Source organism: Parasteatoda tepidariorum, chromosome 4 (genome assembly GCF_982258835.1).
Source record: "Parasteatoda tepidariorum strain Cologne lab strain chromosome 4, Ptep-v5.0, whole genome shotgun sequence".
In the NCBI taxonomy this organism is placed as follows: Eukaryota; Metazoa; Arthropoda; class Arachnida; order Araneae; family Theridiidae; genus Parasteatoda; species Parasteatoda tepidariorum.
Window position 1 is genome coordinate 4,449,396 of NC_141758.1, and position 18,787 is coordinate 4,468,182.

Below are 18,787 nucleotides of genomic sequence, written 5' to 3' on the forward strand. Positions count from 1 at the left end.
TTCACTGTATATTCTTATATGATAAAGCAATTCATTCACTGTTTGCTTATATATTATTTTTCTTTTCAATGAACGAATTTAAAAATCGAAGAACTGGAAACTCTATTTATTTAAAAAGGCACACCAGCTGGTCGCCGAAGGCAGCTAGTTAATTATAATTCAAATTTCGTGGGAAATTCCTGCGTTGTCCATTACATTAAAGAGGCTTTCAGCTCTAACAGATGATAGAACTGCGTTGCACTATTTAAATAGTTCGTAAATCTACAGAACCACCGGTTTTAATCTGATTTTTTTATCACGATTATAATAAGAATAATTATAAAAACTTTAGAAATTATCTAAGTTGTAGGATTTATTATTAGCTTTTACATGCTTGTTTAAAATTAGCATTAAAGCTTCGTATTAGAACCTGTAATTGAGGAATATTGAATTTTTCCATTGCTTATGTTAAAAAAATATATTAAAAAATGTCTACTTATTTAAACATTAATATACTACAATTAAAAATAAATTTATAATAAATTAAGATAAATTTAATGCATAAAATAAAAGTAACTGATACCTTTTGTGATTGATCTTCTGTGTTGAGCTGTATGCATAAAAGTTCACCTTTTGAGATGCTTGGGTGAATATCTGGTGTTTCATAAATGAGAAAACTCCAAAAGAAAAACCATATGCAAGAGATCACTCCTGAAATAAGAAAATAATTAGATGTCACTTATTCATGAGTCTCATGCAAAAGATAAACTCAACTCGGGCAAGTCTCTGACAAAAAATAAACTCAACCAAAAATATCATATAAAAAAAATCTCTTTCAAAACAAAGTAAATTTTAAATTTTAAATCTTCACACCCGAAATAGGTCAAATCAAGTATTTGTATAAATGCAACAAAAAACTTGTTCTCCAGAGTTAGTTATGAGCAGTGGTCAAAACTATTTGTAATCAAATTGATAAAATAAGGGATCAATAATTAAAACATAAAGTCTCTTTTGAAAAATTAATCTCTCATAAAAGTGAGAAAAGTTGTATTTATTGGTTAATATTTGACATTTTTTTAAAAATGGAATTGGAAATTAAAAATTGGCTAAGATTTATTATTTTTTCAAATGAAATTGGAAACTATGAATTCCTTATATTGCTTAAGAATGAATTGGTTAATTATGAATTAAATTGGTTAAGTTTTCAATTTTTCAAATGAATGTCTGAATTAAAAACAGTTATTTTACCAAATACATAGAAAACAGACGGCCATCCTCCAAGAAAATCTGTACCGCATAGCAGTCCAGCAACCGGCATAGCAACAACCGTTCCTAATAAGACACCTAAAAATATGATGGTTGATACTCTGCTCCTCTCCGTCTTTGGTGACCAAATACCAATTGCGAAATTTATAGCTGGTAGTGTCACGCCCTTAAAATAAAGTCAAGTTGCAATTAATTAATCCTTAATTGTAGTAATGATTAGCAAAGGACAAAAAAACTTATTTTCTGTATGTAATGCTATGACACTCTGAATCGTCCCAAAAAAATAATCCTTATCCTTTGTGCTACGGAGATTAAAGCAAAACAACAACATAAATGAAGCACAAATAAAGTACAGAAATAGACAAACTATATTTTCGATTCTCTAAGCAAAAACCTTCCTCAGTGTCAGAGCATTTAACCGTCATATATTTAGGACAGTTCCTATTTTCAAAGACATTCATTGTGTTGGGAAACTTTTTTCAGAATTTTCATTTATCTGGGTGAACTAAAAGATTCTCAGATACCACAATGATTTAGTTATTTCTGATTAGATCTAGAACTAAAAGGAGCAAGTACTTTTTGATCTATCAAAGACTTTTTGAATGCCCTAACAGTAGAAAAACCAATTAATCTCGTTAGTGTATTATACCACCTTTTCCATAAAACCACTTCTTGTATCATTTCAATATATAAAGTCGGGACAAAACGGGCTAAATAGCAGTCACTTTTCTTCTTTTATACTGACACAGAAGAAGATTCTTGTTTAAGAGAACCGAAATTGTATTTTGTCCATTTATGTCCTTTATTCATGTTTTTTTTTCTTTAGTTTATTCTTAATTTAGTTGCTATGCGTAATTTCCATACTTTCATAAAATATTTTGCCATTTTCTTTTTCTTCTTTTTCCGAAAACTCTACGACCTATTGCAGGCAAATTCTATTTCCATTGTTCCTTCAAAAACATTTTTTTTAATCAAATCGAGATTAAGTACTTATACTTTAATGTTTTCCGCTTTCAATTGCCTGTCCGCTGTTCTATGATAAAAATAAAAGATATTAGTGACAGCGTAGGTCATTTAAAAATGGGTCCACTAGTCGTAGGTTCGCCACTATTGTATCTAATATAATCCTTTAGTTGCTCAATAATTTCATTGCAGAATGTGAAAACGACTATTGGGTATAATATGAAAAAAACACAACTACTTTGATTTAGTAGGAACAATATATGACGCAATGCTAAACGAATGGAATTTAGTTGTTGTTTATTTAGTTGTTGTTATTAGTAGTTGTTGTTATTTGTTTTAGTTGTAGTTGTTTATTTGGTTGTATTTAGTTTCAATAACTTTTCTTTATAATGCAATAAAATCTGGCGAGCAGCTATTTAAACGATCGAACACTTCGTTTGTTTATTTGTGGCTTGAAGTTAGGCTCGCAGAAAATGCCGTTCGTGGGTTAAATTTAGTAGGAACAACACAACCTGTGACGTAGGCTATATTATACCCAATTACGACGACTATGGTTGAGTATTAGCCATTGAGCTAAGTAGGTATTTTATTTTTTCAGTTCACGTAATTTAAGTTTAAAAAAAATCACACTTTTCCTTTCCAATAATTTATATTTGCTTTAACTATACGGCCGAAACGACTGAGGCTTGTTATAGAATCACCTGGAGCTGCACTGAATGCATCAAACTTGAATTTTGATGGGATAAAGTAAAAACAATGGCAGGTTTCCCACGGTCTGGACATTTTTTTTAAAGTTGCAGCAAAAGTGAGAGAAATGTAGATGATATAAGTATTCATAGACGCAGAAAAATATTAAATTTAGAAGAAATATATATAGGTGCAAAAATTTACTTGGAAGTAATTTCGTATTTCCCAAATGAAAGATAAATTTAAGCATTTTTCGGTAATCTCGAGAAATCTTATCTACCACTTATTTATTTTTTCCAAGTCGTGGGAAACCTGGATGTGTGTAGCAAAGTGTAAGTTAGCTGAAAATCAAAATCAACACATTGCTCTGTAAAATAAATAAATAAGTAAATAAAATAAATGCGAAATGGACTAAGCAGACTTCCTCTTTATTCTCCAACGTATTATAGGAAATAGGTATGAGGTAACGCCCACTTCGATGGCTTTGACTTAGATATATTTTTGTAGCTTCATGAGTGGAGCAAACGCAGATGTGACACCGGGGACTAAAAATGTAAAATGTGGTAGAAACTCGATTCATTTTGTTTATTATCTCTATTTCGGTTATCTCTTTAATTATTCAATCATCACTATGTCTAACATTTCAAATTACTCATATTTAAAGCAAAATTATTAATTGCCGTCACTATCAATAGTAAATTGTCAAAAAAATATGCTGAAAAAAGTACCTAGTTTTAACCTCCTATGATAAAAATCTAAATTTCATTTGTCACTACGTTTTGCATTTTTAGTCGCCCGTAGCAACAGTGAGTAGGTGGAGCATAGGTAGATGGTAACGCCCACATCAATGGCTTTATCTTTAACATAACAAATTACTGATCAAGAGATTCTTAAATTTCCAATATGGTTTTATCATTAGTGTCGAACATCTTTCTTTTGAGAGTAATAATCACAATGGAAAATACCGTGAGTGGGATAGGACTTGAGAGCTCAATCCTCTATTGAGAGTTGAGAACAGGTAATAATCACAATGAAAAACACCGTGAGTGGGATAGGACTTGAGGGCTCAATCCTCTATTGAGAGTTGAAAACAGGTAATAATCACAATGGAAAATACTGTGAGTGGGATAGGACTAGAGGGCTCAATCCTCTATTGAGAGTTGAAAACAGGTAATAATCTCAATGGAAAATACTGTGAGTGGGATAGGACTTGAGGGCTCAATCCTTTATTGAGAGTCGAAAACAGGTAATAATCTCAATGGAAAATACTGTGAGTGGGATAGCACTTGAGGGCTCAATTCTCCATTGAGAGTTGAAAACAGGTAATAATCACAATGGAAAATACTTTGAGTGGGATAAGACTTGAGAGCTCATTCCTCCATTGATAGTTGAAAACAGGTAATAATCACAATGGAAAATACCGTGAGTGGGATAGGACTTGAGAGCTCAATCCTCCATTGAGAGTTGAAAACAGGTAATAATCACAATGGAAAATACTGTGAGTGGGATAAGAATTGAGGGCTCAATCCTCTATTGAGAGTTGAAAACAGGTAATAATCACAATGGAAAGTACTGTGAGTGGGATAGGGCTTGAAAGCTGAATCCTCTATTGAGAGTTGAAAACAGGTAATAATCACAATGGAAAATACCGTGAGTGGGATAGGACTTGAGAGCTCAGTCCATTATTGAGACTTGAAAACTGGTATTAGAGTTTCAGATAAACTATCTGGTACCAGTGACTTTAAGCAGGACCAATACGAATGTATAATATCTCCTATATATGAGTTTCGTGAAAAGTGAAGTTCGTAATTTTTTAAACAAATTAAATTTGAAAAAATTTTTACGATCATCGTTACATAAGGGATTCAACGGTCGACTATAAACTGAAGAAGTAGTGCAGTCAAATTATTTATGTTTATTAAATCTAATACATAATTAAATCAAATCAAGTACCATTACTTGCATTACAAAATATTCATATTCAAGAAAAATCAGCAGTGGATTTGCTTTCAATAGCGAACTAAAAGAAATATGTTTGAGCAAGTAGAAACTTTTAATTTCTTTTAAAAAAAATTTCATATTAGCACTTGCACTAATTATTTAATTAGCATATTTAAATTTAACCTATGGAAGGATGAGATTGCATCTCCATACGCAAAAATCGGGTATCTAGGTCACAAGTCATTAAGATGTTCCCTTTTTGCCGATTTATAATTACGCACTAGTATGTACTACTTAGGTAATAAATGCTTTACGGTTAATAATTTCAGTTTCTATTATAAATATTTAAAATAAAAAGATAAGAAAATTACTTCTGAGAATCCTTGAAGTCCGCGCACAATAGTGAAGGCAATTGTTCCCCAACCAGCTGCCACAGGTGATAATAAACAGAAAATTGCAGCAAATAGTACTCCACCACCAAATACCCATTTGGCGCCATATTTTCGAGCCAGAATTCCACCTGGTATCTGGGATATTACATATCCATAATAAAGTGATCCAAGTATAACACCTTGTGTTTGAGTGTCCCAATCATACTTAACACCCTGAAAAAGAAGTTAAGAGATAAATAAAAATTCCTACATCATCCTAGGGCTCACTAATATAATCGTGTTGGTAAATTAAGGATAAAACAAGTGAGAATTTCTTTTCTTTAAGATACCACTTTCAAATGTTTGATGAGGCAAATTTTACTGAGGATGTATTTTATTTGAAAAGTAACGGATAGTGGTGATTACAAATATGTTAAATGATCAAAGCTCATCTTCGAATTGCTAATTTTTTTTTCGAATTTTTTTTTGTGAGCTTTAATATCAAGGGAATTACGTCCCATGTGCTAGAGAAATATACACTAGATGTGTTTTTTATAAAACATTAATTTTATTTATATTATGAGACGCAATATCAGCTGCGAAATTCCATTTACCATAAAGACATACGAACAGGAGAAGAAGTATAAGCAATTTTACAAGCTGCTCGATAAAATTAAAAAAATAATAACATTATATGTCCTTTCATCGTAATCATTAAATTTAAGCAGCGTATTCATTTTCTAAAGGTGAATTAAAAGTTATGAAAAGTAGGACAGGGCGGAAAAAATACGGACAACTCTGAATAACTTTTGCTCTAAAAATTGGATCTTCACGTTCTAGGACTCAAACTTAATTGTCATCAGTGCAGATGACTTTTTAAGTTTCAAAATCAGACACAAAAACGTACATTCTTTGAATAAACATACTTTTTTTTAACGGATTCGGATTTCTGTCCCCCAAAATATAGGGATTAGCCGCAATCAAGCAAATATGGTCCCATTGTTTAGAACCATGTTATATATCTATAATCTTTCCCATTTACAATATTCATTAAAAGAAACTGGTTGTCAACATTTTACTGCAAATTCAATATTTTCTATAAAAACTAACGGTAGAAGACGCATTAAAATTATGAGTGGAAGATACCTAAATCATAGCTAGGTTTCAAGCTCTAGGAAGCCGTTTACATGCAAGACACTAATTGCGAAGAAGTAGAAAAAATGTCTTTATGAAAATTTTCAATTGCTTTATATATTCAATTATATTCAATTGCTTTGCATGATATATTTATCAAAAGATGTATAATTTTATATTATTAATATATTCTGGTTGAAAGGAATATTAAGCTTCATCAATTGTAATAGCTAAGAATGAAAGATTTGAGTAATTCGTTTTTAACATTTTTTAAAAAAAATACATGTTCCAAAAAAAAGGGGATAGCGCTTAAACGGCTAACAAGCTAATGTACTAACTTCTTTAGCATGCCATCACGTAGGTTGGACAGTTTTGAATAAAATTCTGTATGCAATCTGTTGCACTATGTAGCTCCAGCCAAGTCTTGTTTCCTGTCCAAACCTACTTCCAGGAATGCCACAGGTGACGAAAAATGTAGGAAGAGGTAACAACTTGATTCAATTCAGTTTATTTAATTTATTTAATTAGTCAATCGTAACTATTACTATGACATAAATCGTAAATGCCTCGTTTATGACTCTGAAACTTTGCAAGGATCTTTAATTAATGAACTGGATGAAATACGCTAGAAAAGTCACGCATTTTAATCCCTTTTAATGGATTTTTCTTTTTTTTTTAAATCACAACTTTTTAAATTTTGCAGAAAGGTCTGTGTTGGGGTTAGGGAAGTGCCCTTGCATCAGAAAGGTTCTGGGTTCGAATCCCGGGCAAGGCATGGATGTTCTTTCCTTCTCTGTGCTATCTGTCCTTACTGTGGGAGCAGCGTTGGCCCACCTAATAGGGCGCCCCTGAAAGAGTGGCCAACAAATCTGCCCTTCAGGTGTCTGTATCACCTAGATCATTATCCAGATGGGCATTGGAAAAAAAAAAACTTTTTAAAATTTTTAGTCGCCCACGGCATCCCGGAGTTTTACATCTCCCTATTGCTATTTCCTTACTCAAACTAGATCCACATTTTATAATGCTTTAACCACCTTTACACGCGTTTGTTTCTTTATTTCTCTACCTTCATTTGACATTTAAACACGGATGAAGGTTCTTGATTTTAGAACCGAAACTACAGTATGTCAATTTATGTACTTTCATTTGTGATTTATTAAAGTTGTTTTTTGTTATCCTCTAAAGTACTCGTAAATACCCGCAAAATTTCAAAGTCCAGATTTTTGACCTTCCTGTTGCCCTGATCTTACCCGCTCACACATTTGGTTTGCTTAGGAAATTTCATAGCAAATTCTGGAAGAGACATTTCTTTCTCTCTCTCTCTCTCTCTCTCTCTCTCTCTCTCTCTCTCTCTATATATATATATATATATATATATATATATATATATATATATATATATATATATATATATATATATATATATATAAATAAATATACACCAAAGAGCCATTACATTATGACCACCCTCCCTCTATAACAATAGGCTCGAGCAGGTTTTCATGGTTTCTCGCCCAAGAACAATGTTTTCATGGGGCACATTAGGACCCATAATCCTCATAGAACAATCCCTGACGTCTGTAAGCTACTTGAACATAGTTGCAGAGACCAGGTTCACTCATTCATGGCAACAGTTTTTCCTGCGGGGGGTGGTGTTTACCAACAGGATAATGCACCATGTCATAAGGGTCGAATCGTCATGGATTGGTTCGAGGAACATTCCAGCGACTTTCAAGTCATGTCTTGGCCCCCAAATTCACCTGATTTTAATCCAATAGAGCATTTGTGGTCCGACTTGGAAAACCAAATTCGTGCTGCCACGCTACCCCCTCGCAATTGCAGGACCAGTTGGTGAGGGCTTGGTACCAGATACCTCAGACTACCTTGTGGATACCAATCAGCACCTTGTGGAATCAATACCACGGCGGGTGCTAGCAGTTTTGAGGGCTAAAAGTGGTCTTACATGTTATTAGCAGGGTGGTCATAATGGCTCTTCGGTGTATATATATATATATATATATATATATATATATATATATATATATATATATATATATATATATATATATATATATATATATATATATATATATATATATATATATATATATATATATATATACACCGAACTGTCCCTTGCTCCAAGATCTGATTCTATAATACTAAAAGAACTTTTTAAAAAAAAAAAATTATGAATATCATTGCTGTTAGCATTTTAAAATGACTTTGCACTAGCATTGACTGTTTTGTATACTTAAAAAATTTAATTGAATATCAAAATGTCATTTCCCTGGCATGTCCCAAACAATATTTCCAATAATAACTAGCTTCAAAACTTCCCATACATTTTTCTAAATCTAATTTTTTTTATCTTATCCTATGTAAGCATTTCTAGAACATACGCAGAGGGAATTGTTTACTGAAGCTTCGTTTAAACTAATTTTTCTGTCAATAATTTGTTTGTCCCATGAAAATCGGTCATTTTCCTGGCTACTTTTATTTAGTGATTTACCACCAAAATAGATAGCGCCAGGAATCAATATCTTATGTTAATAGATTGATTCGATACCCTCCTATCTGAACATGTCTTGTTGCATGAATAAAGAACCAATTTTCTGGCTCAAAATCTATTTCAAAAACTTTTTCAAGGTGAGTAGGTTTTTATGCTGTCATTTTCCTGGCTTCTTGAAATCATTAATAGCAAAAACTGCATAGATTTATCTGATTTACTTTAAGAAATACTGTTGTTTTTTGCAGAATATAAACGTCTCCGGCCAAAATATTAAACTAAAGTTAAGTTATATGCTATAAAATGGCGAATTTGTCATTACCCTGGTTGTCATTTTCCTGGCTTATGAATGCTAGGACATTGAAGTGTTACCAGAAATTCTTTTTAACTGCTAATACTGTAAAGAGGGAAAGCAAATATTAACCTAATACCAAGTTTATGTATGATTGTAATATTCTTGGATGTAATCAAAGTTATTTATTTATTTAATGATTGATTATTATACACAATTTTATTCTGCATATATCAGCAACAAAAATTTTTTTGTTTCTTTCTACAGTGGATAAAAAGAATTAATTTAAGCAATTTATGGTCCATCTAACAAAAAGGCTTAAGGTGAGTTACTTACAATTAACTTAAAATGACTGTTTTCTATACTTCTAAGGTAATATGTCATTTTCGTGGCATTCAAGATTTGGTGAATTTCTATTTTATTTTTTTTTTCTCGAGCAAATGTCAATAAATCACACTTCTGCCTATAAGATATTAATAAGCGTAGCTAAAGAAGTATACAAAAAAAATTTTAGATTATTTTGAAGACTTTAAATTTGAAGAAATTTTTTGGTCAGAATTGTCATGTTTCGTGAGAATCACCCATATATATATATATATATATATATATATATATATATATATATATATATATATATATATATATATATATATATATATATATATATATATATATATATATATATATATATATATATATATATATACAATATATATATATATATATATATATATATATATATATATATATATATATATATATATACAATATATATATATATATATATATATATATATATATATATATATATATATATATATATATATATATATATATATATATATATATATATATATATATATATATATATATATATGTAATGTTATGTCTTTAAAGGCTAGATAATTGAAGATACGTAGGCGTCTTTTGTTAAAAAGGCATTTTATTTCGTTAGATGGAGTATTGCAAACATTATGAGTGGGATATTTACATCAGGTTTCCCCCTTTGCAGGGATTGTCTGGATTTGGCCCAGCTTTATCTAGCCATTGAAAATATGGAAAAGACACGCAATTTTGCCTGTCTTGAGTTTTTAAAGTGAGATTCTGAGAGGGCGTGGTTGCAAGTATCTTCTTATCTGAATGAAACGTCATTCAATTTATAAAATTTAGAGGTTTTGATTCGCTAAAAGTATCTCGCCACTCTGACGGTGGGAACTTTCTGGGACTATCTTCATCGATGAATTATTGTCCATTTACTTCAGAAAATAATCTTTTATCTGGCCTTATCTGGTTCATTTTGACTTTTTATGGCTCTTTGTGAGAGACCGACTTCTACATCTTAAACTTGATAAGAAACATATGTTTTAAGCTTACCAGTTAATATAGAATGACTCGTATGAGAAATTCTATATTACATATATATATATATATATATATATATATATATATATATATATATATATATATATATATATATATATATATATATATATATATATATATATATATATATATATATATATAAATGGTTATGGAACCTAGAGTAAGTTTTCATTGCAAGTGTCAGGAGAGATTTGGAAGTTCATTTAGAATGAAATAGTAGCTTTTTCAAATGATACCTGCATATAGTTAATCAATCATGATAAATTTTAATACATTTATATCTGTACGTTTTACTGCAAATCAAGAATTTAATTAAATTTTAGGAACCTTTATGAAATGAATAAAGTACTGTTTAACACTTACTTTCAACTCATGACTTTGAATTGAATTTTCATCATTGATTGAAGGGCATTCGAAGCTGCTTAATGAATTATTTTCTATTTCAACAGCTGTATGGTTGACCATTGCCACTATCGCTTCACTCAAAATAACTCTCATTGCAAAGGTGTTAAAAACTCCCAAGAATGCGAGGAAAACCAAAATGTATCTCTTAGGTAAATACAAGTAGCATTCACCTAAAAATTAATATATATATATATAAACATTTGATACGTTTTATTTTTTACTTAATGTGTTCTATTTTCGTTTAAATTCTTTTGGTGATCCTTACACTATTGTATTGATACATATTGGTTTGGCTATATTAATACAAAAATAGAAAGCACTTCTTTACAACATATAATACAAAAATAGAAAGCACTTCTTTTTGCGGATACAATTGTGCGAGCTGATGACGAGATTATATCTTTACATTATTTTGTTTTCCGCCTTTTTAATTATTTTTTTAAATAATTTTTTTAAATATCTTTTAAAAATATTTTATTTTAATAACTTTTTTTCTTCTCTTTACATTAATCTTTATTATATTATTTTCACGTTTTCTCCATATTTTAAATTTATAAATATATACAGTTAAAGTTTCAACAAAAGACAAAAACATTGTGTAACTGAGGACATATTTTGCATTACTTTCTAATCATTCTCTTAATGTTTGTAACCATTAATTTCTTGCAAAAGTTGACGTATTCAACCCTTTTCCCATCCAAATATAATTATTTATCTTGAATGTATGTAATAATTCCAATTGAATGAAACACACACAACATAACTCAGTGAGTCACTAACACTAACCTTTGAAACACCAATATTCTAAAAATGGAAAATTTTGTATTAAGCTAATATTTCGACTTTAAAAGTCTAAAATAAAATTTGAATTTAATGTCTAACAGATGATTATATTATCCCTTTAATAGCTCGTAATATATATATATATATATATATATATATATATATATATATATATACATGCCCTCATATTTTACCTTTTTCGGAAAGCCAATTAGGCAATTGAAAATTTTGAAAACTTACCCATTTTCATTCGACCTTCAGCTAAATGTAGTCAAGACGATAAATATTATGCAAGAAAATTATTCAAATCTACAAAATATGATCTATAAGTTTTGACATAGAATGATAAGTAGGAAATAATACTTGTCCTATTGAGAAACGGAAACAATTATAAAGCATATTTTCCGACATTTTACGACCTTACACCTACTTCACATACCATGAAATTTATTTATCTTTATTACTTTGTTTTGATAATGCATGAATTACACATTGTGTTCTAGGCGAATTTTATTCGAAAATAAATCTCGGTCAGAATTAAGAATATTTAAAAGTTTCCAATCCCATTTATGTAATTTTGCTTGGAAGTAAATGTGGAGTTCTCTTGATAGTACTATACCCTTTTTACCCTTCCCGTAAAAATCTCAAAGCATTACTTAACGGGCTTGTAAGTCCAGAAAAATTAACTGCTTGTAAGTTATTTATATAGTAATTAATAAGAGCATATATTACAAAACTTCACTTCAATATTACGATTATCTGAATTAATTCAAATAATGAAGTGAGGGCAGCGAATAAGGTTTGAATGGATCAGGGGATAAAGCGTTCGCTTTTCAGTGGGGAGAACCAGGTTCGAATCCCAGAGATGACTTGTCGAGACGAATCTTAGCACCCGACTTGCACAGACCACAGTGCCGACGTAATCTATCCTCAGTGGTAGATGGATCATGAGTTTGTGTTCCCTTGCCGTCAGTCTAACCGTGGGAGGTTTCCGTGGTTTTCCTCACTAGATAACGTAAATAGTTTCATCAAAAATTCCTCCATGAATGCGAATTTTTTCCCTATACCTGATCCATGAGTTCACTTGTCTTCTGGATTGGGTGCAAGACCACAAGGCTGCTAAATTAGAAGCCGTAAACGCAAAAAATTGGGTCGGTTGTTCAGCAACAGTTATAAAATTAAATAAAATACTCAAGTGAAAAAAATTGTAAGAAAAATAACGTTTAATAATAATAATTTTTGTAATGTATTAAAACTATCTTAAGTGCAGTTGCATTTCTTTCAAACAATCAGGAACAAAAATTGCGCATGAAAATTCCATTCAAACATAAACTGTCTCTTAGAACTCTAAAAATAATTATTTTTTCAAGTAATGGCACAGAATACACTTATTTAGTTTCATTAGAAATCTTACACAATTTGAGTCGCTTTGAAACAACAATTTCATTTGTGAAGGAAACTAACTTAATATGTGATCAAAATTATGAAACTAAAATTTACAGAAGAATTCCTTGAAAATAATTTTAATTTGCTTTTTTTAATAACACTTTCACGCCGGGGTGACCCACCAATGGGTCACGCTAGATTGTCTCATCGACGGCGCACCGGAGTAAAAACTGGTAACAAATAAATTTCATTTTTTAGTTTTTTTCTGGGAATAATAAAAATCTATAACTACCAATTGTTTTTAACGGATGCAATTTTTATATTGAATTGCTTTTTCGCCATGATAAATTTCCTTACAGCGAATTGTTATTGTTGAGAATAGATTAACTCAGTAGTCGGCAAAGTGCGGCGCTGGCACAAATATCCACGGAAGGCGCAATAATAATTTCATTTAAAAAAAAAACTTGGTAAGAAAAAAATTACATCTCATTTTGATAAATTAATCCGAAGAGCTATTTCGGGATTTTAAGAACAAAGCAGATATTCTGAAAACAGTAAAAGAGGTACCATTGTCTGCCAAAACCATTAAAGATAGAACAATTAAAATGTATTCGAATATAACCACCCAGCATATCGAAGATCTGAAATTTATTTCGGCTTAATCAATTGCAGTTGACGAGTCTTATGACATAATGATACGCAAGTTTCACTTTCTGTAAGATTTATGTCTCATTCTGGCCCTAAAGAAGAACTTTTAGGATTATTGTCACTCAAAGGTCAGACGGGTGGAGAGGTCAGAAGATATCACAAATGCTGTAATTGAGTGTATGGAAAAACATCATATTCCCCTCGATAAAATTGTGTCGATTTCAACAGATGAGGCCAGAAGTATGATCGGCGTAAGAAAAGGGTTTGTTGCTATATTGAAAGAAAAAATTAATCACGAGATACTTGTTTACCATTGTCTCATTCACTCATGCGCAAACATTTCCGGATGAAATTTGTAAAGTTATGGAATTAGTGATTACCATTATCAACTCCATATTAGCTAAAGCTCTTAATCATCGCCAATTCAAAGAATTTTTAATTGAAATGGAGAGTGAGTACGCTGATCTTCTGCTTCATAACAAGGTACGTTGGTTATCAAGAGGGAACGTTTTAGAACGTTTCGTGTTCCTTTTTCCGGAAATTAAAGCATTTCTCCTTGAGAAGGGAACTATCCACTATCCAGAACTAACAGACGATCAGTGGATCCAAAACTTTAATTTCATGGTAGACGTTACGTCTCATCTAAATCAGCTAAATCGTAAACTACAAGGGAAAGGAAACTTAATTTTTTCGATGTTACAAGAAGTAATAACATTCAAAAATAAATTATCCATTTTTGCTCAGAATTTTGAAAGGGAAACATTGTTTCACTTTCCGAGCCTGATGAAGTATCGCCAAGAAAATAATTCCTCTATTGATAAACACCATTTTAAAACAATAATTTTAAATATGAGGAAAGCATTTCTCAGCAGGTTTCAGGAATTTAAAAACAGCAGAGCAACTTTAGCATTTGTCAGAATCCTCTTAATGCTACGATAACCGAGTTGAAATTTTCTCCTTTTGAAATTGAAATTGGTAGCTCTTAAATACAATTGCTGGATTTAAAAAACAAGGAGATATGGCGCTCTAAATTCGAACGTCTTTGTGATGAATTGGAAATATTGGAGAAGAAAAAATTTGATCTTAGTTCACAACGCAAGTGGTCTGCTTTGAATGACCTGGAGAAGGAAGACATGATCATTTTCAACGCTTGGAATGGTATTCCTGACTCTTACGATCAGCTGAAAAAGCTCGCGTTTGCTGTTCTTTCCCTTTTCGGTTCTACATATATATGCGAACATTCTTTTTCAAGCATGAACATTATCAAGAGTAAACTGAGAAGTCGTCTGATGAGAACTTGGAATCATGCCTAAAATTAAAAACAACAACATACAAACCTGACTTAATCAAACTTTCCAAGGAGATGCAAGCACATTGTTCGCATTAATAAATATTTATTAAGTATGGAATTTAGTTTTATTTAGTGTACTACTCATTTAGTGTAATAAAAGTTTACTAAACAAGCACATTTGGCTCCCAATTTTTTTAAAATTGTTGTTTTGTTCATATTTGGCTCTTTGGCTAATAAGTTTGCCGACCACTGGATTAACTCCTCTCGAATATTATCTAATATTGAAATAGTTCTTCTGCCAGTTTTTTCTCTTTCAGGCGCAACACCCGGCGTGAACGTGTTAAAACAAAAACTTGGGTTAGTTAAATACTTGCTTAAATTCTTGCTTACATTATATACAGGGTGCAGAAAAAAATCAGGGCTGAAAGTCAATATATATCAAGACGGAAAAGAGTAAAAACTGGTAACAAATAAATTACATTTTTAGCTGTTTTTCGGGAACAACAAAATGACCATAACTACCAAATTTTTTTAACGGATACAATTTATATATTGAATTGCTTTTTCCCCCTTTAAAAAAATTAACAACAATGAATTGTTTATTGTTAAGAATAGATTTATTCCCCCCGAAAATTATCTGTTATTGAAATAGTTCTATTACCAGTTTCTTCTCTTTTCCGTCTCGCTTTAAGGCCTGGAAATAATGGAAACACATCTGCACTATAACATTATTTCATATTTTTCTAGAAATATTTAAAGAATCATTTTGTAACTTCAGAAGTGCTTAGATTATGCGATTTCTTCTTATGCTTATCAATGAAATTTTAAAGTTTTCAGAGGTTTAAGGGACCAACAATGAAAGACAAACAGGAAATAATGTTTTTGAACATACTATGACCCAATATTTAGCAATATATTTGTATCTTGTAAAAATTACTTTGTTTATTATATTCAATAATTACAAAAAGTTTTGTATGCCTAGCTTAAATATTCATTGTGATATGGACATTTTTATAAAAAAAAAAAAACTAATTTTTTCTTGCTATAACAAAAATTATTCAATAAATTAGAAGAAAATTTTTAGAGCAATTTAAAATTAATTAAAAAAATTTGCTTTAAAATTTGTATCATGAATTTGTTGAAAACTGTGCAATATATAAGTAAATAAATTAGTTCTGTTGTACTGTGCATACTCGGAAAAAATTTAAAAATTTTTTTTAATAATTTTGCAGTGAATCATATTTAGAACCTAATGAAAGAAGTCCAATTTGAATATCTTAAAACTTTAAAAAGTTTCAAGCTATTTTATAAGTAGTGTTTGTAACTCTTAATAGAAACTCAAAATGATAATTGTGTTTTCTACGAATAACATTGTAATATTGTAAAGTGTGAGGGAACGAGTTATTTTTTAAGGATAGAATTTTTTTTAATGATACGAGAATTACGTTATTGAATGGGCATGTTGGTACTTCATTTGCGTCTCACTAGAGCTGTACAATGGTCTATTGGTGACGTTCAAGGGAACACCCCTGGGGATGATCCGTAGACATGTCATCACAATTCACAGGGCTGCCAACTTTCAACGCTTTTAGTAAAAATTTATTCCAGTGGTAGCTAAGTAATGGTAGCATGTTTCAATGTGTATTATTTTTTATTCATTTAAACTTATTTTTCACACCACTACATATAAAAGATTTAAAAGTTCATATTCAATGCCACTTTGTTACAGGTCTTTACTGGTAAAACTTTTAAAAATTTGCCAAAATTACCAAAAATTCTGAAAGCTTTGATTTTTAAACATCTACTACTCCTTAAAATATTTTACAAAAAGCATAGTAGTTGGCAGGCGTGAATTCGGCAGACTTCTTCATTAATTTAGACATAGATCTAATGGGGAAGGAATGTTTTCTTCAGATCCCTGTACCCATCGTACTGCTCACCGACTTATCACGGGACTTTCGATTCCATTCGAGCACATATATTGCATGGGTCTTAGCGGAGTCGAGGATCAAACAAACCCCATCACCACCAAACCGGAGTTCAATTCTCTTACAACTGGACTACCACTGCTTCCTACCTTAGATGTAGCTAAGGTATAATCAGTATATATATATAGTATGACATACCATCACAACTTTGACCCCGTGCAGAGGAGATGACTCCTCCGCTTTGGTAGCCTTACACCGGTAGAACAGTTACGGTAGAACAGTTTAACGAGGACAATCCTCGGGTCTTACGCAGACTGATCAAAGTGGTCATTCACTAGCTTACAGACAGATGTTAGTGATGCTTGACTTCCGTTGTTCTACTGGGGGACATGTCATTATCTGAATACCTCCGGGTATCGGGTTACGTTTTTACTTTGAAGAAAGAAAATCCGCTTTAAGGGTGACTAGATGGAGCCTAAATGAAAATTTCTACCGTTTCTATAACAATAGAAATGAAAGATTTGAGTCTTATAATGATAAGCCACATTTATAAATCTTTCAGAAATTTTTTTTTGATTTTCAAGAGATAGTATAATTTTAATCGACGTAATAAGACGTTTCTGTTTATTTTATACCACTTGCCGATACCAGCGAGCCTGTCATGGGAAACCAAGCAAATTTGAGGAAGAGGGATGCATTTCTTGCTTTTCAGTGGCGCCATCTATGAACAAGAATTTTATTTATCCCCACACACGTCACAGCCCGTTTCGCAAGGAGGACCCACTCATTCTCAAATCATTCACCCACAGATCGCAATTTTTGGCAGAACCAGAAAACGGTCAATCTCTAATTCAGTACCCTTAGAGGTATTGATTTTCTGTGGGAACTTGGAGGACTCTGTGGTCCCGAAAGATTTTACGTTTACAAGTCTATATTGAATAAATGGGGATTCTTTGACCTAGAAATAGAAACTCACGATCTCATGAACAAGAGCACAACGTCCATCCAGCCAGGCTATCTCCGGAAGTAATAAAACGTTTTCGATTATTATCTGATAATCTTGGAGCAAAGCGTTAAGTATGGCAGTATCGTGATTACTATAATTTATTGCAGCCATCGAATACGATAATATCGTTATCATTATCGAAAATATATTTAAAAAAAATCAACTTAGTGATAATTCTTGAATAAAATTTTATTGAAAGCGCTCTAAATTTTATTTTATAACAACAATATTGATTAATGCGAAAATAATAAAAATTAGTTTAATGAAAAAAATAACGTGATATATTTTCAAGTATTCATATTTTTGACAATAAATCGTTGTTTTCAACAATAGTATGGTTTTTAAATATATAAAATATTTTTGTAAAATATTTTGCAAAGTGGTGGTTTATTAAAAACCAAAGCTTTCAGAAATTTTCGTAAGTTGTCCAACATTTTAAATAAACCTCATTACGTAGGAGAGTTAAAAAAGTGGTGTTGCATATGAACTTTTAAATAATTTATATGTAGTGCATTGGAGAAAAAGCTTAAATGAATGAAAATTATACACTTAAATATTAACTCTGCTACCACTGGAATTAAGTTTTACAAAAAGTGAAGAAAGTTGGCTGCCCTGCAATTTACATCACTACAAATTGTGCAATCGCAACGTCAGCGGAAAATGGGTAATTATAATTTTAAGGAATTTACTAATAACGCTCATCAAATTTTTACAATTACAGTTCTCTAGCATGGGTTCACCATGCACGAATCATTCAAATACGACTCAATAGTGCCCATGTTTTATGTTCATATTCAAATTAGTGAATTCAAAAA

General features: G+C 31.1%; 1 protein-coding gene across 1 annotated transcript in view; it reads right to left on the bottom strand.

The window, feature by feature from the left end:
- LOC107454680 (putative inorganic phosphate cotransporter) overlaps nt 1–12,110 on the bottom strand; it is a 34,237-nt gene extending 22,127 nt beyond the window's left edge. The window contains exons 1-5 of the mRNA XM_043053822.3: nt 11,954–12,110; nt 10,889–11,100; nt 5,208–5,441; nt 1,228–1,411; nt 563–690 (exon numbers count right to left, since the gene is read on the bottom strand). Of these exons, the coding sequence (XP_042909756.2) occupies nt 563–690; nt 1,228–1,411; nt 5,208–5,441; nt 10,889–11,100; nt 11,954–11,963 (768 nt within the window). The 5' untranslated portion in view covers nt 11,964–12,110. The remainder of the gene's footprint in view (nt 1–562; nt 691–1,227; nt 1,412–5,207; nt 5,442–10,888; nt 11,101–11,953) is intronic.
- Between the last annotated feature and the right edge of the window lie 6,677 nt (nt 12,111–18,787).